Here is a 21579-nt window from a genome sequence, read left to right on the forward strand (position 1 = left end):
TGTAGTCTGTTAATGCTGTTTACATCAATTCCTTATTCAGTATCTCTTCCAAGAAACCCCTCAATTAGGTCACAAAGAGTTGGAAACTACTGAAAAACTGCTGAACATACAATTAAGGATAATTAAAAGAACTTTTTAATACCCTTTTCTCTACAGGAAGCCTTTTTAGATCCTTTTTAATTTTAATGCTCTCCTGTTGAATATTTCCAATTTATTCTGAACATAGTTTGTTCATAAATAGATGTTTACATATCGTCTCCTTCCATTAGATTGTGAGTTTCTTGAGGGCAGGGACTATCTTATCTTTCTTTGTATCCACTGTGTATGCTTATCACAATGTCTGGCACATAGTAGGTGATTAACAAATGCTTCTGACTGGAATAATTTGTCATACTTTTTAAAAAGGGCTTTCACATTACTGAATTAGATTCTTAACAACAGTGAGGTTAGTGGGGTTTGACCATTTGCTTCTGAGAGATGCAGAGAGAAGACAACCCAGGAATCCAGATACCTAATGCAGAGAGTGTTCTTTTTATTATACTCTGCTATCTCCAGATTAATGCGATATTGGCTTACGGACAATTGTCAATATGTTAAAAATAATCTGATAATAACATGAAGTCCTTTCCTTCCCTTCACACTCTCCTCTTTATCTTTTAACTTTCAAAATTACAAAGTTTTTAGTGTAGTCCTGGAATATCAATGTGTCAGAGTTGTCACCTGGACTTAGTATTATGTAAACCTTATGATTGTGCTCAAGTCACAACCAATACCAAAACCAGAGTGGAGGTTGGTTTTAAAAAAATCTCTCTCATTCTCTTAGTCTCTATCTCTGTATCTCTCTGTCATTCTGTCTCTGTCTGTCTTCCTACCTATCTCAACCTATCTGGGAGATGAGAGAATAGGACTTAAAAATGTCAGTGATTATTGACATACCAAACCACAACAAGGCCATGAATTAGGAAAAAATACCAGGAGATCCTTTAGATCATTATCTTCCTAATGACTTAGTAGTGACAACATGAAGAAATGCTGATGAAACACAGTGATTATCTCTTGCTGAGACCAAATACTGAACCAGTGTTTCCCCATGTCTGAAAACTGGCCTGTTCTACCAACACATCCCCAAGACAAGCCCAACAAGATTACAAATCTCCAGACAGCTGTGATGGAGGACTCAACCACTGAACCACCATCTCTCAAGCTAATCTGCTAAATATGTGTTGCAAGCTATATATTCACTCACTCTTTCCCAGACAGACAAGACAGGCTATTCTTGTATGTGGAAATGATGCTAAAGGACCACGATGTTGTTTAAAGAAGAAAAAAAAAAAAAGGATCTGAAATTATTATGCAGCTGGGTCTTGGTGGAACCTATCAAAAACTGGGAAAATAAATTGCTCTTTAAATACATTTTAAGGCATTGAACTATGGGAGCACTTAAAGGGATTAATAGTTAAGCAAATAAGAAATTTAAATAGTTATTTAGAGATAATCCTATAAGAAGTTTAACCAATCAAGGTAATGTATTAAAAGCCCAGTTTTGCAGGGTGTGACACATTTGTGTGCATTAATGAGGTCAGGCAAAACTCACACTGCTGGATATATTCTTCTACAATAAGGTAGAGATTTTTGATTGGTAAATGCAGTATGCTCAGGTATGCTGATGATAAGGGAGGAGTTGATCTGATATGAAAAATCATAGTGCTTAATATGTAGTTTAAAAAATTTTTTTTCTATTGACATTTTGTCTATCCTCCCTCCTCTTACCCTCTTCTTAGAGGGCCATGCTTTAAAATAAAGAAGAAAAAAGGAAGAAAAAAATGTTCTGCAAAACAATGAAAAAGTTTATGACTTTATTTTTTTTGAGGCAATTGAGTGACTTGTCCAGGGGCCCACAGCTAATAAGTGTTAAATGTCTGACTCCTGGGCCAGTGCTCTATCACTGTGCCATGTAGCTGCCCCCAAAAATCTAACTTCAAATGTAGTAAAGAACATAATTTTCAAAATTGAAGCAGCTGATTTCAAGATAGTAGCAAAAAACCTAAAATCTAAAGGGGTGTCCTAAACAAACTGGGAAATATGAATAGAATGGAATACTATTTTGCCATCAGAAATGAAGAAAGGAATAATTTCAGAGGAAACTGGGAAGATTTCTATGAATTGACAGAATGAAATGAGCAGAACCAGTTTTTTTAAAAAGTGGAAAAATTATAGAGACAAAACAGATTTGAAAGACTTTAGGATTATAATCATAAAAGTTATAAACCAGGAAATAGACTGAAAATGCAGAATAAGACATATTGTTGTATATGCTCAATATAGGAATTTGCAGAATAAGACATATTGTTGTATATGCTCAATATAGGAATTTGTTTTGCTGGACTATGCAAGTGTTATTGGAGTTTTAATTTTTTCACTTTTTTGTGTGTGATGGTGGTGTTCAGTTGGGGAGCCAATGCAATGGGGAAAAAAGAAAAATACTTGTGAACATAAATATTTTTAAAAGGAAAAGGAAAGATTAAAAAAAAAAAGTAGCTGCCCAAGGACAAATTTAATTGAACAAATGACTTAACAGAAGTAAGGAAGATTATAGTGGGCTTTAGGGGTTCTATGATGTGGTCAAGATAAAAAGCAATAAAAAGCAGCTAAGTGCAACAGTAGAAAAAATGCTGGACATGGAATGAGGAAGACCTAAGTTCAAATACTGCTTAAAACACATATTAGCTGTATAATTCTGGACAAATTGCTTAACCTCTCAGCCTCAGTTTCTTCATCTACAAAATGGGATTAATAATAGTACCTGTTTCCCAAGGTTGTAGAGAGTATCAAATTAAATACTCAAAAAAAAAAATCTCAAAGTGCCATATAAATGCTAGCTATAATCATTACTATTATTAATGCTACCTATATCTACCTATCTATCTACATATGTATATATATAAAACCACTAAAACTCCTTGAAAACTTATTTCAGTGAAAGAAACCAAGGTATTAAAATATCTTTGTATGAGTTCTCCAAATCACAAGAAAGCATACAAGCTAGAAACCAAAATGCTTGCTTTCCCTGAGGTAAGCCCACTACTTCTACAGAATCAGAGACTTAATTGGACCCCAACAACAATCTATATCTTGAAGATAAGAAGTTAGGTCTTGAATTCCTAACCTCTCTACTCACCAAGGTTAGTTTGTATAAAGCTACAAAATACAACAGATAGAGACCATTAGTTTTTTCCTTCTTGAATGGGCAGTCTGTCCACTGTCTGTAGAACCTAAGCTATTACTTGGGACTTGCCAAGACATACTGAACCAGTACTTTTCTCTTTGCTGAAAATCTGCACTTCTACATTTCATTATTTTCACTCTCCTCATCTTCAGAACACAAATCTTTTTTTTTTCTTTTTGAGCTCCCAAGAGAGTCTCTAATGCCACAGTTCTCAAACTCCTTCTCCCCATGAGAGTCCTCATGAAGCCTGTGTCTTTTGAAACCAGGGTGGGATATTTCTCATGTTTCTTGTGTTTCTGCTACCTGGGATACCACTGACCCTATCCTCCTTCCATCTGCTAGGGATTCATGTTTCCAGGTATGCAGATAGCTTCTGGGATGATTTTTGAATGTTCTAAAGTTCTGTGCTTTTTGAATTTCCTAAAACATTTGTTTTAGTTGTAGAAAAAGTAAAACAGGAATTGCTCAGAGGGGAGGAAGAGTAAGTCACAGGGTATATCACTATGGAACAACTATTGAAATATGGCTCATTGGTGCCATGAAACAATTATTCAGGTACCTTGTAATGAATTTTTTAAATAATCTGAATTTCTTTCACTCAAAGCAAAGGAAGGTGGGGCAGGGAATAATCACATTATGATTTGTATCTGAATACACATATTGTATCATTTTGTCTCTTTTTAAAGATATAATAAGTCATTTCCAGGAAATAAAGAATATAAAACTGAAGTTAGTAAACAAAAGATTAATGTGCACAAGAAACAGATCAGATCTCAGGTACTATCTATCCATTCTACATCAAGGTCTTATAAGGAAGAATAGAAATGAAAAGTCAGTATATGATACCCAACCAAAGAAGTTTGCTCTGTTTCCATAAGCTGAGTTTTCTTAGGCTTATGCCCCTGAAGTAGGGTGTAGTAACGAGGAGCCATACAAGCTGAAGGTTATGTAACTTTGTCCTAAGATCTATGATTAACACAATGACCAACTGTAATTCCATTGGGTTTATAATGGGCTCAATATAAAGAACAAGACACACTTTTTTTGCACCTTTATCCAAAGTAAAGATTTGTTTTGCTCAATTCTGCAATTTTTATTTTAACAAAACAAAAACAGTTTTGGTTTTCTTTCTTGATAAGGACATATAGAAGAGCTTATTAAATGGAGAAAAAAATTTTAATTCAGAAGAGAAAATAAATAAAAGGTTATATACCCTTGTACCATTGCATAATAATGGCAAAACCTTTGAACAGGTTTTTAAAAAAGGGATTTTTAGGTGACAAAACAAGATACCAGTCAAAAGAAGAAAAAACCACAAGATCTGGAATAAAGCAGTGGTAACAATGGGGTTTTGCACTCACCTGTGCACATATCTGATGCATGACGTGACCAAACTCATGGAAGTAGGTCCTCACCTCATCATGCCTTAGGAGGGAGGGACGGCCTGCAACAGGCTGGGAGAAATTTACTACCAAGGCAGCCACGGACATCATTCGGCTACCATCAGGTAGGAGACAGCCTGGCTGAAGGCCGAAGCAAGCTGCATGGCCATACTTTCCTTCCCTGAATTAAAGAGACACAGAAACACATAAACAGATTAAGTGCCTGTGATGTACAGATTGAGCACTTATACAAACAAGGGTCAGCCACCATAGCATACCATAGGAAATGGAGAGTAGTAAAATATGGATATGGTTCTTACTATACTTCATTTGCTTTGTAGAAAACAAGGTAGCTTGTGATTTTTGCTTAAGTAGGTTTTTTTTTAATAATTTATTTTCTAATGACATATAAAGATAATTTTTAACATTAATTAAAAAAAATTTTTTGAACTTCAAATTTTCTCCCTCCCTCTCTCCTCTATTCTTTCCTTAAAAGGTTATAGGTTAAATAGGTTATACATATATAATTATGTAAAATATATTTTCATAGTAATCATAAAAGAAACAATCCAAAAGGAAAAGAAAAAAACATGAAAAAAATAAAGTGAAAATAGTATGTTTTGATCTGCACTCAGATTGTAAAAGTATTAAAAACACAGCCTTGAAGTTATATAATCAAGACTCCCTTTATTGGGGAATATGACTCTTTGAAAATTATTCCTGTCCTGGCACATTTGACCACCCAAATTACTTTAATAACATCCTTGTCATTTCTGAGGAGGGCACCAATTCAGTTTTTGTACTTAGTACAAAGGTAAAAAAGCCAATTTGAAGTCAAAGTAAGTTTTCATTTTATACAAATGGTTGTTTCTTCTCATAAGACTGGGAACCAATTCTAGGCTAAACCACAAACAATTCAATTCTTCCTTTCTTCAAAAAGGGAAAAATTCATACTACCAAAAGTAGTCAATTTACAAATAGGACTGTTTTGTCTGAAACAGAATACTCTGCCTTGAATTGGAAAGAGGCAATACCATATAAACTCACCTCTCCTTGGAGAGAAATTGTATCAAGAATGGTAGCTTCAAAGCTATAGATCACCTAATGAAGGCTATGGGACTTGCTTTATTCCTTTCAAATTTGTGTGTTTTGGTTTTTTTTTTTTTTTTCCCTTTGCTTTGCTCTTTCCTTTCTAGTATCTCCCATAATTTTCTGGCTCTTACCTGCTGAAGCTGCTACAGTTAACAAGGAATTAGTATGTCTTGAATTTATTCTGAGTGTTTTTTATTTAGAAAATCTATGTCATATAGAATCCCTATTTTAGTGTTTACTCCCAAACTTTCTACATTCCCACAAAAGATAATTACAGTCATAGTTAAGGACAGACTTCAGAAAAGTGTGGTAAGGGCCTATTCTCTGAGACTCCAATTCAATTAAAGTCAATTCAATAAACTAATAAGGTGCCTACAGCATATAAAGTACTATGCTGGCTGCTAAGGAGCTGAAGAGGAAAAAAAATAAATAAACCGTGGCCTCAAGGATCCCATGCCTACTGAATGCTGATAAATATGATGTCTATGACTAATGCAAAGGAGAACTTCAACCAAAAGGGACTAAGACTAATATTCAATGATAATAGTGATCTAATGTTTGATAAACTCAAAGATTCCAGCTTTAGGGATAAGTACTCACTATCTGACAGAAATTCCTGGGAAAACTGGAGAATAGTATGTCAGAAAATAGGCATAGACCAATATCTAACACTCTATACCAAGATAAGGTCAAAATGGATTCATGATTTAGACAGAAAGGATGATATTATAAGCAAATTAGGAGAACAAGAGGTAGTCTCAGATCTGTGAAGAAGGGAGACATTTATGGGGAAAGAACTAAAGAACATTATAAATGTAAAATGGATGACTTTGATTATATCAAATTAAAAAGGTTTTGTACACACAAAACCAATGCAGTCAAAATTAGAAGGCAAGCAGAAAACTGGGAAAAATACTTTTATATCCAGTGTTTCTGATAAAAGCGTCATATCTAAAATATATAGAGAATCAACTAAAATTTATGAGAATGTGAATTGATAAATGGTCAAAGAATGTGAATAATTTTCAGATAAAGAAATTAAAGCCATTTCTAATCATATAAAAATATAAATCATTATTGATTAGAGAAATGCAAACTAAGACAACTCTGGGGTACCACTTCACACCTCTCAGATTGGCTAAGATGACAGAAAAAGATAAAGATAAATATTGGAGGGGATGTGGGAAAACTGGGACATTAATTAATGGTGGTGAAGTTGTGAACTGATCTAACCCCTCTGGAGAACAATTTGGAACTGTGCATATCCTTTGATCCAGCAGTGTCACTACTGGGTCTGTATCCCACAGAAGTCATAATAGAGGAAAAAGACCCACATGTACAAAAAATATTTCTGGCAGCTCTTGTTCTAGTGGTAAGGTATTGGAAATTGAGTGGATGTCCATCAGTTGGGGAATGCCTTAATAAGTTACAGTAAATGAATGTTATGGAACATTATTGTTTTATAAGAAATGATGAGCAGGTTGATTTCAGAAAAGCCTCTAGAAAGACTTACATAAACTGATGCTAAATGAAGTGAATAGAATTTAAAAAAAAAAAATTCTACACAATAATAGCAAGGTTATACAAGGATCAACTGTGACTATACAAAGATCAACTGTGATGGACTTGGTTCTTTTAAGCAATGTAGTGATTCAAGATAATTCCAATAAACTTGGGATGGAAAATGCCAACTACATCCAGAGAGAGAATTATGGAGACTGAATGTAGATCAAAACATAGTATTTTCATCTTTTGTTGTTTGTTTCATTATTTTTTTTCCTTTCTCAAATCTTTTGATTTGATTTTTCTTACACATGACAAATATGGAAATATGTTTAGAAGAATGGCACATGTTTAGCCTATATTGGATTGCTTGTTGTCTTGGGAAGGGAGAAGGAAGGGTGGGAAGGAAAAAAATTTAGAACACAAAATTTTACAAAAATGAATGTTCAAAACTATCTTTACATGTATTTGGAAAAAAAAGTATTCTAAGAATACTTAAGGAAGGATAACTCACTTTCAGCTAAGGTTATATACATCAGGGCAGATTTCATGGAGAAAGGAGATAGGCCCAAAATTTAGTCTTAAAGGGAGAGGAGGATTTAAAGGGGGGGAAAAAAAGTGTTTTCTATACATAGGAAATGGCCTAATGTGAAGACACATGGATGTGGGACAGTATGGGATGAGATCTGACAACAGCTGGTAGACAATTTTGTCTGAAATGTAGAGATTGTGAAGGGGAGTAGTGTGAAATAAAGGTAGGTTGGAGCCAGATTGTGGAAAACCTTAAATGCTAGGCTAAGAAGTTATATTGAGTGTATCTTGGAAGACATATAGGAGAGTGAGGGAGATTTGCAGGCAAAAATAATTACTCCTGAATCTGGAAAGGGACCTGAGTAAGAATTCTGATAACTATCACTGTGGTCTACATGTTCCTTGGTACTTCTCATTTTAAATAAGCATTTTAATGATTTTATTTTAAGCAACAGAATTGCATAGAATAGCTAAAGCTCACATTGGGACACTAGTTGAACTATAACAATATTGATATGGTCACCCAGGTGCCACTAAATGCACCATATAACTACTCATCCTCTTACTCAGCAACTATGAGAAATCATTTAGGTAATTTCTGCCTGGGGATACTGTGTTTTCTTTTGCTGTAGCAAAACTGAGGACTGAAACTGACCTCCTATGGCTTTTACAGACATTTTTTTTTTAAATTTTTTATTTTATTTTATAATTATAACATTTTTTTGACAGTACATATGCATGGGTAATTTTTTACAACATTATCCCTTGCACTTACTTCTATTCAGATTTTTTCCCTTCCTCCCCCAACCCCCTCCCCCAGATGGCAAGCAGTCTTATATATGTTAAATATATTACAGTATATTCTAGATACAATATATGTGTGTAGAACCGAATTTTTTTGTTGCACAGGAAGAATTGGATTCAGAAGGTAAAAATAACAGTTTACATTCATTTCCCAGTGTTCCTTTTCTGGATGTAGCTGGTTCTGTCCATCATTAATCAATTGGAATTGGATTAGCTCCTCTCTATGTTGAAGAAATCCACTTCCATCAGCATACATCCTCGTACAGTATCATTGTTGAAGTGTATAGTGATCTTCTGGTTCTGCTCGTTTCACTTAGCATCAGTTGATGTAAGTCTCTCCAAGCCTCTCTGTATTTCTCCTGTTGGTCATTTCTTATAGAACAATAATATTCCATAACATTCATATACCATAGTTTACCCAACCATTCTCCAATTGATGGACATCCATTCATCTTCCAGCTTCTAGCCACTATGAAAAGGGCTGCCACAAACATTTTGGCACATACAGGTCCCTTTCCCTTCTTTAGTATTTCCTTGGGATATAAGCCCAGTAGTAGTATGGCTGGGTCAAAGGGTATGCACATTTTGATAACTTTTTGGGCATAATTCCAGATTGCTCTCCAGAATGGTTGGATTCTTTCACAACTCCACCAACAATGCATCAGTGTCCCAGTTTTCCCACAGCCCCTCCAACATTCATCGTTATTTGTTCCTGTCATCTTAGCCAATCTGACAGGTGTGTAATGATACCTCAGAGTTGTCTTAATTTGCATTTCTCTGATCAATAGTGATTTGGAACACTCTTTCATATGAGTGGAAATAGTTTTAATTTCATCATCTGAAAATTGTCTGTTCATATCCTTTGACCATTTATCAATTGGAGAATGGCTTGATTTCTTATAAATTAAAGTCAATTCTCTGTATATTTTGGAGATGAGGCCTTTATCAGAACCTTTAACTGTAAAAATTTTTTCCCAATTTGTTACTTCCCTTCTAATCTTGTTTGCATTAGTTTTGTTTGTGCAGAAACTTTTTAATCTGATGTAATCAAAATGTTCTATTTTGTGATCAATAATGGTCTCTAGTTCTCCCTTGGACACAAACTCCTTCCTCCTCCACAAGTCTGAGAGGTAAACCATCCCATGTTCCTCCAATTTATTTATGATTTCATTCTTTATGCCTAAATCTTGGACCCATTTTGATCTAATCTTAGTATGTGGTGTTAAATGTGGGTCCATGCCTAGTTTCTGCCATACTAATTTCCAGTTTTCCCAACAGTTTTTGTCAAATAATGAATTCTTATCCCAAAATTTGGGATCTTTGGGTTTGTCAAACACTAGATTGCTATTTTTATTCACTATCTTGCCCTGTGAACCTAACCTATGCCACTGATCAACTAGTCTATTTCTTAGCCAATACCAAATGGTTTTGGTGATTGTTGCTTTATAATATAGCTTTAAATCAGGTATACTTAGACCACCTTCCTCTGACTTTTTTTTCATTAGTTCCCTTGCAATTCTCGACCTTTTATTCTTCCATATGAATTTTGTTGTTATTTTTTCTAGGTCATTAAAATAGTTTCTTGGGAGTCTGATTGGTATAGCACTAAATAAATAGATTAGTTTGGGGAGTATTGTCATCTTTATTATATTCGCTCGGCCTATCCAAGAACACTGAATGTCTTTCCAATTATTTAAATCTGACTTTATTTTTGTGGTAAGTGTTTTGTAATTTTGCTCATATAATTCCTGACTCTCCTTTGGTAGATATATTCCCAAATATTTTATACTATCGACTGTTATTTTGAATGGAATTTCTCTTTGTATCTCTTGCTGTTGGATTGTGTTGGTAATGTATAAAAATCCTGAGGATTTATGTGGATTTATTTTGTATCCTGCGACTTTGCTAAAATTCTGAATTATTTCTAATAGCTTTTTAGCAGAGTCTTTGGGGTTCTCTAAGTATACCATCATGTCATCTTTTACAGACATTTTTAAGGAATGGGAAAGAGATTCAGAAGAACAGATCAGATTTAACACCTATTGCTATGTAGCACCTCATGTTGAGAATGAAGTTGATAGGATTAATTCCAGAATGGAGAGGAGTGGACCCTCAACAATGTGAATTCTAAATAACCAAAGGCAAAGAATTATTATCAAATATAAGGCTAACAAAGTGAGGAGTGATTTATAGAATTACCTTGGGTATAGGTCCAAGTAAAACTGTCCTAACACTTCTTCAGTTGCTTTATCTTTTACCGTATAGAGAGTAACACTTTCATTCCAGACGTGTGCATCTGTGACTTGCTCAAATGAAAGGCTCAGCACCTCTTGGTAAATGTTCAGAAGACCTTCAGTGACCACTTCCATTGGGAAGTATTCTTTGAGCTTCTCTTGGTTGATGGAATACTTGAGTTCTTCTGCCTGTGTCATGTAGTAATGCAAATCCCATGCATTGATTTTTCCATCATATTCAAACCCTTTTTCCTCACATTCTTTTTTCTTTAAATTCAGAATGAATTCTCTCTCTTCTTCACCCAAAGGTTTTAGTTTCTGGCTTAAGTCATCTGTAATGGCAATGAAGATGGTTAATATTTTGTTTTTTTCAGTGGGGGAATTCATTCATTTAATAAGAATTTATTAAAAATTTATTATATTTATTATATGCCAGGTACCATGCTAGAGAATGTAAGGTGTGTATTTCTAATGTTTTCTAAAAAAAATTTTTAACACAATATCTTCTTTAAAAACAAAACAAAACTTTGAAGGGGGATGTTTTTGTCTACATCATAGTCACTTATAGAAGAAATTCCTCTTCTCCCAATCCCTTCAGATTGAACCCTATCTCATAATAAGGAAGAAGGATTAACCAAAAATTGACTACATGTGACAACGTATTTCTATAACATTCTACCTTTGTAGCTCTTTGTCTTTTTGATGTGAAAAGGATGGCATATTTTACCATTGGTTCTCAGGAATGACCACCATTTTTCTTTTTCTTTTTTACTCTCTAGAGATTTTTAGAGATTAAAAAAAATTATACTGTTATAGTCATTGTGTCGTATCTCTTTGATTCTACTTATGTCATTTCACATCAGTTTCCTTTGCATCAAACTTCCTTTGCTTCTCTGAATTTCTTATAGTAGTCATTTCTTCCCTAATAATAATACATTGCACTGATATATCATGATGTATAGCTCAGCCATTCCAAAACTGGACATTCATCTTGTTTTTGATCCTTTGCAACAAGAGTTACTGCTATGAATATTTTGTAATAACAGATCTTTTTTTTTCTTTTTCCTACCTGTCTTCCTTGGGAATATGTTCAAGTGCTAGACTAAAAGTAGTCTTAGTCACTTAGCTAGACAGTCACTTTTCTTGAATGATGTCAAATTGATATTCATAACAGTTAGATCATTTCACTGTTTGACCAGCAGATTCCTGTTTTAGCACAGCCTCTTCAGCAGCAACTACTTCTGTTTTTTTGTTTTTTTTTTCCCTTTGCAGGGGAGGGGGACATCATCATCTTTGTTTTTAATCTCCATTTTTCTTACTGTGGGTAAGATGCATGCTTTCAAGTGATTATTTATATCTTCAAATTCTTTTGATCATTGTTCATATCCTTTGGCCACTTACCTACTGAGGAATCAAAGCATCTTCCTGCATAGACATGCTCAGTAAACATTTGCTGAATGAATTCACTGTGGGGTTTTGTAAGAGCAATGCTAATTTCCTCTCCCACAAAGTTTCTGTGGCTTCTTTCACTGTGGTACATTTTGTACCAACAAAACCTTAAGTAGATGATATGCTTTTTCTCACATGGACAGTCTGGCTAGAATTGATTCAGAGGAAATTTTAAGTTTCTAATGTCATGATTTAAGGAACCAAGAAGTACAGAAACCAGATTCACAGATATGTTTTTCTCCTAGAGAAGGCTCATATCTTTCATGAAGCTAGAGGAAGAGAATATATAAATATAATTTGAATTGTTTGGTCGATCTTATCTGCAAAAGTACAACTTATAAGGCAGGTGGCATTAGGCCTATCATTAAGTCATCTTTATGAGGGGTTAATAGTGAGACATAGCAATTCCATGCTATAGATGAGCAAAATTGCCCAAAGAAACATAATAAAGAAGTAGCGGATTTGGGATTTGAATCTAGCTCTCTTTCCATTGTATCATTTGCTAGTATGAATATTTTGACTAGGAATACCAAAGATAGAATTTTAATGTAGAGAGAACACAACAAAAATTCAAAAGTAAATATTACAAAATTACAAAGATTAAGTAGGGCTTGATTAAAGAAATGTGATAAGATACCTACAATTGCTCCTTTGTGGAGTGGAAGGATTAAAGGTTACATATTCTGCAGATTTTTGGACTTTTTCTAACTCTTTTCTTATCAATCAGTTATGATTTTTTTTTCCTTCTTTAAAAAAATACTTTTTGTTATATGGGTTGGTTCTCTGGGAGGAGGAGAGAGAGATTTATATGGGATACTATGCTAATGTAAGAAACTGGAAACAGAAACAAAAAATTATTTTTAAAAAAGTGGTTTAAAAGGAAAATTATAATAATCTCAAAATAAGAACAATTCTATACTACAGGCTAGTTGTAAACAAATAGAATTTGTATATAGTATCTGCCATCCCTCAGTTAAAGGGGAAACAGAATGGGAATAAATATAAATGTTCCTCTGGAATCTGTCAAAAGGATGATGAGAAAAAGATGACATGAAGTCCACAACTAAGTGACATCAGCTGACAAAGCTATGAATTTCTTTTTTCTTTTTTTTTTCCCTGAGGCTGGGGTTAAGTAACTTGCCCAGGGTCACACAGCTAGGAAGTGTTAAGTGTCTGAGACCAGATTTGAACTTGGGTCCTCCTGAATTCAAGGTTGGTGCTCTATCCACTGAGCCACCTAGCTGTCCCCAAAGCTATGAATTTCAAAGACAGAACATAAGAAACTTATATAAACCAGATGTGAATATACTAAGTAAATAGTTTTCATATTAGAAACACTGTGACATATTCCCTTGAACATTTAATATTTATTTGCTAACTGGTATCAATGGTTTGGCAGTTCATTTGTGCACTGACTGCTAGGCCCAGAGTCAAGAAAACTCATCTCCCTGGGGTTAAGTCTAGTCAGATACTTATTAGTAATGTGACCTTGGATAAGTCACTTAACCCTGTTTGCCTTAATTTCTTTATCTGTAGAATGAACTGGAGAAGGAAATGGCAAGCCATTGTAATATCTTTGACAAAGACAAATAGGATCACAAAAAGTTGACACTATCAAAAAAAGACCAAACAATAAACCAATGGTTTAGAAAGATGTTAAAAAACTTTTATCTATAAGTACCTTGTCTCCATTTTCCAGTATATTGCTGTGCATCTCCCAGAAATTTTCAGTTTTTGCTAATCTTGATAGCAGTGAATGAAAGATACGTAGTAACATTCTAGTTGGGATTTTAAAGATCTTATTAAAAATTACTACAAAAACAAATATGACCCTAAAAACAACAGATAAAATGGAGTTCTTATACTTGTTCAGGGCTGGCACCTTCTACAGTACTCCTGTACTGCAAAGAGCCAAAGAAAGAGGAAGTAAAGAGAAAGATTCCATGGTTTATAAACTAGAACCCACCTAAAAAGTCAGCAACACAGCTTGTACTCTTGGCAGTGTTAAGTTCTAGTACAAAATCAGCATGAGTGCTATAGCCAAGTAGTTTTGCTACTTTGGCTCGTAGTGGAAGTAGCTGTTGCAGAATTTTAGTGTTTTCCTGAAAACCGAAAAACAAATAAAGATAATCATTAGCAAAAGACAGACTTTTAAAAAGGGAAGAATTATTTTTATTATATTTTGTAGTAGTAAGAAGTAATAAACTTTTTTTAATAATAGACTTTTTAATAAGTATTTTTATATATAATTTTTAAATAAGTAATAGACTTTTTAAAAGAAGTAATAGACTTTTTTAAATAAGTGGTTCATTGAGAATGCTATAATTTGAATAACATTTATTAGGTAAAATTATTAGGTAGAAGGATAGAGTTGGAAAGATATTGGAATTTCTCAGAGATGAACTATGATCCTAGGGGAGGGGGAAAAAAAGCTAGATGTGTTTATATTGGTTTTATAAGTATAGTTTTATAAGTATAGCCATGTCATCAATGGCAATCACATCCCAGATGGCAGCTTTGGAATTTATATAACTTAAGCACTTCTACTATGACTGCATGAAATAGGAACCATGAACAAGGTTTGAAAGCACATGATAACTTCCAACTGTTTTCATCCTTACTTTTACTTTTAAGATACCTTTAGGATCATTTGTATATAGTCAAAACATTCACAAGGAACATTTTTTGAAAAACTTGAAAATAAACAATAAAGCTAGAGTACCTTAAAAATTGTCATAATCCTAGCTTATCTCCCCTTTCAACCTGAAATAGTGAGGTTTGACTGAAGGCTGAGATTTGAATTTGCTAGCTAGCTAAATAGTATACCTCGATTTAAGTAATACTTTTCATTTGTTAAAATTATAATCTTAATTTCCACTTGAAGCCATAAATAACATAGGATTCAACTTTGAATTTTAATTTTGACTTATTAAATTTCCATGACCATAGGCAGATGATTTCATCTTTTTGCATTTAAATTGGAAAATGTGAATAATAATACAAAGCCCAATTTATATGATTGTTTAAAGTTTAACAAATGGATGTCTTCAAGGTATTTTCAGAGCTGTTTACATTTTCAAAAGGCTAAACATTATTATGGAACCAATATTAAATCATGTCAGAGACCATTTTACATCTTATTGAAAGCATGCACAATTATTGCTGTCATAAACCTCCTGCCTTTTTTGCAAGATAATGATGCCATTATAATAATTTGTACTTGCATAGAATTTTCCAAAGAGCTCAAAGAGCATGTAGAAATTCCATACTATTTACAGAGATTTATAAGAATGCAAAGACAGATGACAGTATCTCCATTTTTTTGATTCAGAAAATTTAAGCACAGAAAAATAACACATTGGCTATATAATCATACAATGATTTGTGGTAGAAGCAGAAATTCTGAGCTCAGTTCAAATCTAGTGCTCTCTTTAGTGCTTGATAATGTTCATTCAACTTGTGTTTACTTTCTGGCAGTTGACAGTTCTTCCATAACAAACCCAAAGAGCTGAAGTTTGTAAGTGTTTCATGAGCGTATTTCATGAGCAATGTAAAGAACCTCTTTCGACTGTGGGAACTGAGTGTGTACCACAACATAGCATTTTCATTCTTTTTGTTGTTGTTTGCTTGCATTTTGTTTTCTTTCTCATTTTTTTCCCTTTTTGATTTGATTTTTCTTGTGCAGGAAAATAATTGTATAAATATGTATACATATACTGGATTTAACATATATTTTAACATATTTAGCAAATATTGGATTACTTGCCATGTAGAGGAGGTGGTAGGGGAAAGGAGGAGAAAATTTGGAACATAAGGTTTTGCAAAGGTCAATGTTGAAAAATTATCCATGCATATATTTTGAAAATAAAAATCTTTAATAAAAATAAAATAACCTCTCTGAGAGAACAAGTAATAAAAGATGAACACTAGTGATGGCCAGGGAGCCCAGGTATATTGGAGACATCCTATGATGTGTAATGATAAAGGAGAAGTAGACAAAGTGATGGATTTGGAATCAGAGAACCTGACTTCAAATCTTGACTCTGCCATTTATTACCAGTATGTTTCATCAGTCACTTTATACAGCTGTGTTTCTCCAGTGTAAAACACAGGAGTTGGGTCATTTCTCCAGGGTAAAACAAAGAGGTTGGACCATAAATAGTACTGAAAATCTCTTTTATCTCTAAATTTATGATCCTAAGAGTTCATTAGCCAAGCTGATGGAATATACAACTAAAAGAATGATTTTGTAAATAGGAGGAGGATCACAAAAGACTGATTAGCATAACAAATGCTATATATATAAAAAGTAAAACACCTGGAAATTTGAATAAAGATTGGAATGAATACTCTTGAAATTTTTAATTCTAGTTTTGAGTAGATAACTTAGGAAAGATTTCAATAGAGAATCAATATTTGTAAATAATTCTTCTCCAACATGTTACCAGGTCACTTAATATGTTCTACTGTGTGTCTTCCGATAGATGAGTTGTTCAGTCATTTTTTTTTTTTTTTTAAATAACAAATGAGAAAAGCTAAAGGCTTTCATGGGATAGGGATGAGGAACAATAAGATGAGTTCTTCCTAAGTGGCATAAAGCAACTATAGGGAAAGAAAGTAAGTGGTGGAGTTTGACTAATAGGTCAACAATCTTAGGGAAGAACTAAGCACTAAAGAGGTCTAAATTTTTAAGCTTACGTCATTTTCAGTCATGTCTAACTCCTTATATAACTCCCACTTGGGGTTTTCTTGACAAAGATACTAGAGTGTTCTGCCATTTCTTTCTCTAGCTCCTTTTAACAAATAGATGTCTTCAAGGTATTTTCAAAGTGGTTTACATTTTCAAAGGGATAAACATGATCATTATGGAACCAAGTAAATCATGTCAGAAACTATTTTACATCTTAGTGTCAGCATGAAAAAACTGAGGCAAACAGGACTTGCCCAGAGTCACCAGCTATTGTCTCATTAGATATAAATACAGCATATATAATGGAAAATCACCAAAAAGAAAGAGTTTACAGTCTTTATAGGGTATCATTGTCTTGTGCAAACAACCATATATCTTTGTGCATATGAGTATATGGTATTCACTTTCTGTCATATCAAGTTTTCATGTTTTTGCAATATCATACTTAAAAGGTATGCTTAAAATTATCTTAGCTATTGAATTTCTTTTATATATGTTTAATTTAGCTAGCTGATTAGGAGAGAAATAACTTATCCTAGAACTTTAGTCATTCATTGTAATATAGGGGTTTTAATCCAGAGTTAATAGATTGTAAATTTGGATGAGATATAAATTACATCTTTGTTTACACTAAACTCTGAAATTTAGCATTTTCTTCATGAACAGATGTAGGCAATAAACAACAGAAATATTATCAATATCTGTGACTTTGCCATCAATACAAATCACAGATATTTTCATATTCTATTATAATTATTGAAGATATCTTGAAATATCATATATATTCATCATTACTTTGAAATCACTGATTACTATACTTGTCTCTGGATCACATATGATTGTAATCTTATTGCCTTTAGACTATTTCAATAGAATTTATTTCCTCTATAATTTTATGTATTTTATTTTTTTGCATTTAAAAATATTATTCTGAGAAAACGTCAATAGAATTCACCAACTTGCCAAAGGGATCCATTATGTTAAGGATTCTTGTTCAAATACTATCTTGGTTCCTAAAGGAACCTGGGATAGGTATAATTTTTACTCAAGAATTTTTTTCCCTTCTCCCAAAGATCAGGTGGGAATTAGCTCCAGGAAATATTAGTAGGAATCAATCTGAAGGGGATGGTTTATAATTATCTGCTCTTTCCCTTCATCTTGAAGATGAATCAGAGGAAATCCTAGAGATAAAACTGGGAGAAAGAGAAATACAAATAGTTGCAAGAACCTTAGTGGTAGGATTTGAGTGGGGAACGAGACTGCTTTTTATTCAGGCTTGACTCTCACTGAGACTTGGTCTTTCTATCCCCTTTCTAATCTATTTCATCCAATATGCTCTTCTGCTTCCTAAAATCTTCTGTTTTATAATACTAGATTTTTTTGCAGGATCTATGATTTAATCATTGTAGGGAAGTCCTGGTGAGGAAATGCACTCTATTAGTATAGGTTTACAGGCTTCCAGAGTGCCTTGCCCTGGTTAAGTGACTTGCCTAGAATTGAATCTGGGTCCTTCTGACCTCAAAGCCACCCTGTTATCCATTGCACTACATTGCCTCTCATAGAAAATGCTGTATGCACCAAAGTTAGAGATTTTGGTGAAATAGCTTAAACTCTTTTTGGAATAATAATAACACTATTACATAAATAAAATGAAGAAATGAATACTTATTAAGATGAATTAACTAGATTTTAAAAGTAGAAACAAGTCTTCCAATGCTGTGTATTATATTAACATTTCCAGTCAACGGTATCTGTACTTTGGGCTTAAATAGAAGTGAATTTGATCTAACTGACAAATATGTTCACTGCTTCCCAGAACTTAAGGCTGAAATTTATCAGAAAATATAAAATGACTGTTCATTGCTACTTATCAAGATGACTAAAACCCAATATATTTTAAAGGAACCATCTATAAACAAAACTTCATATTCAGAACGCCTGGATATAATTTTTAAAGCTAAAATCTTATAACCTCCCTCCTAACACAGATTAGAGTGACTTCTGCAATGGAAAGTATTTTCTAAATATAGACTCAGAAAAACAACCTCATATCTTTGATAGAAAAGTTTCTTCAGATATGTGAATTATAAAAATTGTCAGCCGAGGGTACATTTGAGCAACTTGGCAATTACTCCTGAAAACTAGTTTGATAAGGTTGATAAAGAAAGCAGACAGATGTTCTATTCAAAGGAAAATAGATCCAAATGATTACACAGTAGATTTTAGGACAGACTTAGAAGCCTGACCTTTTGAAGGTACAGTTTGTTCCATTCACATCAAAAAAATATAGACTGAAGTAACATAAATAAAATTTCCCAGAATGCTAACACCAACTAAGTTTTCTTCTCTCTCTGTTTCTAGCTTTATCCCTCTATTTCCCACCCCCACCCCCTTTTCTTTCTCAGTTTCTTTATATCTATTCCCTAATGGAGGAGTCATCAGGAAATAAAAAAGCCAGAGTTGAGTCAGCTAATTAGAATAAAAAAGCATGAATCATGCCCAAATTGGAAAATACATCTATAAAAGTTTATTGCAATTCTGATCAAGAAAATAAACCCCTTTCCTTATCATTTGTGAGTCGAACAGGATAAATGTAAACATTTATCATACCTCTTTGCATCTTGTATTAAAAGCCATTTCCATCTTCCTTCTGGTTTCTGGGATACAACATTTTTTCATGACAGGAAAGTAGTGGGGATATTTTAAGGTAACTTTATATTTGTTATCTTCTACTTTTTCTAAGCTGTCAAGAAAATCATCAGGAAGAGCACCTGCAAAACACAATTTTCTCATATGTTAATTTCATCCCTTAAAGATGAATCTATTGCTGAATAGGCAGGGAGCCTATAAGAATCTCCAGGTATTTGGAAATTAAGTGAATTTGAAAATAAGAACAAGATAAATTCCCACAATATCCTAAGGGCAAGGTATTCTAACTATGAATATGCTTAAGTGTTCCTATAAGGTCACTGTGCTGTTAGAAAATCAAACTAAAAAAGATATAGAACACAAAAAGAGGAAATTTGCTTAACTCATCTATTGAAGAAAAGCAGAATACTTGCTAATAAATACCAGAAAGAGTACTATTCAGGGAAGCTGGCAACTCTCTTTGGAAACCTTTAAAATTTGTCTGCAAGTGGGGATGGTTTGAACATGGCCCAGTCTAAAGAAAGGGTAACAGGATAAATGACTTCTTTTTTTTTTTTTTTTTAAGAACTGTAACTAAACCTTTTTTCAATTTTCAAGCATTTATTTATTTTTCTTCCTATCTCCCTCTCCAGTGAAAAAACACAAAAACAACAACAAAATCCTTGTAAGAAAAAAAAGCATAGTTAAGTAAAACAAATTCGCATATTGGTCATGTCCAAAAATATATATCTATTATGCGGGTTTAATTCACAACTTATGCCAAAAGGTAGGGACTATGTTTCATACCATTTTTCTAAATTCTGAATTAGAGGTGACTGTAATGATCAGAATTCTAAAGTCTTGAATTGTAATGAATAATTTCTTAAGGGTTCTCTAAATCCTTACTTTTTAACTTCAATATGAAAAATAAATTGAAGCACAATTTAATCTATGAAATTTCTATATTTACCAAGTTCTTCCTTAGAAAATATGAGAAAGGTATTATCTTCATTGAGGTTTTTGTTGAAATCTATACATAATTCACTCATTCTCTTCTTCATTGCTTTGATTTCCTGGATTGAAGATAAAGATTAGTAAAAATACACTTTTAATATATTTTAAAAGCATATTCAAATTTTTATTTTTTAATTTATTTAAAACATTTTAATTTTAATTTATTATTTTCAATAAAAAATTTTAAGTATTAAAAAAGAAGAGTTTTAATACCAAACTGATACAAAATGTTTCCTTAGTGAAGTGTATAAAATGTTTTACCATTCTCATATGTATATATGTATGTGTGTATGTGTAAATATATATATATATATATTTACACATATACACATACATATATATATATTTACACATACACACATAAACACATATATAGATGAAATATAGAATATGTATTACTCAGATGTCCACACATCTAAGTAGGAGGTAGAGGGACTTTCTACTCGATGTGTTCCTCATACTAATGAAATCATAGGTCTGGACCCCAACTTCCCCCAAACACATTCCTTTCCATATATAAGAAACTAATTTAAATTCACTGACACATGTTTGATATTTTTGTCTTGCAGAAAATTGGCTGATAGTCCCCAAAGTTTGGAGAGAGATACACAAAACAAAGAAAGCAGAAGGGAGAAGGGAGTCTGTGCCTGAAAAATTAAGGTTCAAATGCAACAAAAAGAACTATTACTCAGGAAGTATAGTAGCTTCTTTTTAAAAAAAAAAAATGGCAGCATGCAAAAAGTTATCAAACTGTGCATATCCTTTGATCCAGCAGTGTTACTACTGGGCTTATATCCCAAAGAGATTTTAAAGAAGGGAAAGGGACCTGTATGTGCAAGAATGTTTGTGGCAGCCCTCTTTATAGTGGCCAGAAACTGGAAACAGAGTGGATGCCCATCAATTGGAGAATGGCTGAATAAATTGTGGTATACAAATATTATGGAATATTATTGTTCTGTAAGAAGTGACTAGCAGATGATTTCAGAAAGGCCTGGAGAGACTTACATGAACTGATGCTGAATGAAA

At 33.2% G+C, this 21579-nt stretch overlaps 1 protein-coding gene across 2 annotated transcripts in view; it reads right to left on the bottom strand.

Moving 5' to 3' along the window:
- Positions 1 to 21579, bottom strand: part of NLN (neurolysin) — a 131722-nt gene that overhangs the window by 44302 nt on the left and 65841 nt on the right. For both annotated transcript variants that reach the window (XM_074282390.1, XM_074282391.1), the window contains exons 5-9: positions 20510 to 20612; positions 19522 to 19682; positions 14188 to 14323; positions 10738 to 11104; positions 4588 to 4789 (exon numbers count right to left, since the gene is read on the bottom strand). In XM_074282390.1, coding sequence (XP_074138491.1) covers positions 4588 to 4789; positions 10738 to 11104; positions 14188 to 14323; positions 19522 to 19682; positions 20510 to 20612 — 969 coding nt within the window. The remainder of the gene's footprint in view (positions 1 to 4587; positions 4790 to 10737; positions 11105 to 14187; positions 14324 to 19521; positions 19683 to 20509; positions 20613 to 21579) is intronic.

Source organism: Sminthopsis crassicaudata, chromosome 1, assembly GCF_048593235.1.
Source record: "Sminthopsis crassicaudata isolate SCR6 chromosome 1, ASM4859323v1, whole genome shotgun sequence".
Classification (NCBI taxonomy): Eukaryota; Metazoa; Chordata; class Mammalia; order Dasyuromorphia; family Dasyuridae; genus Sminthopsis; species Sminthopsis crassicaudata.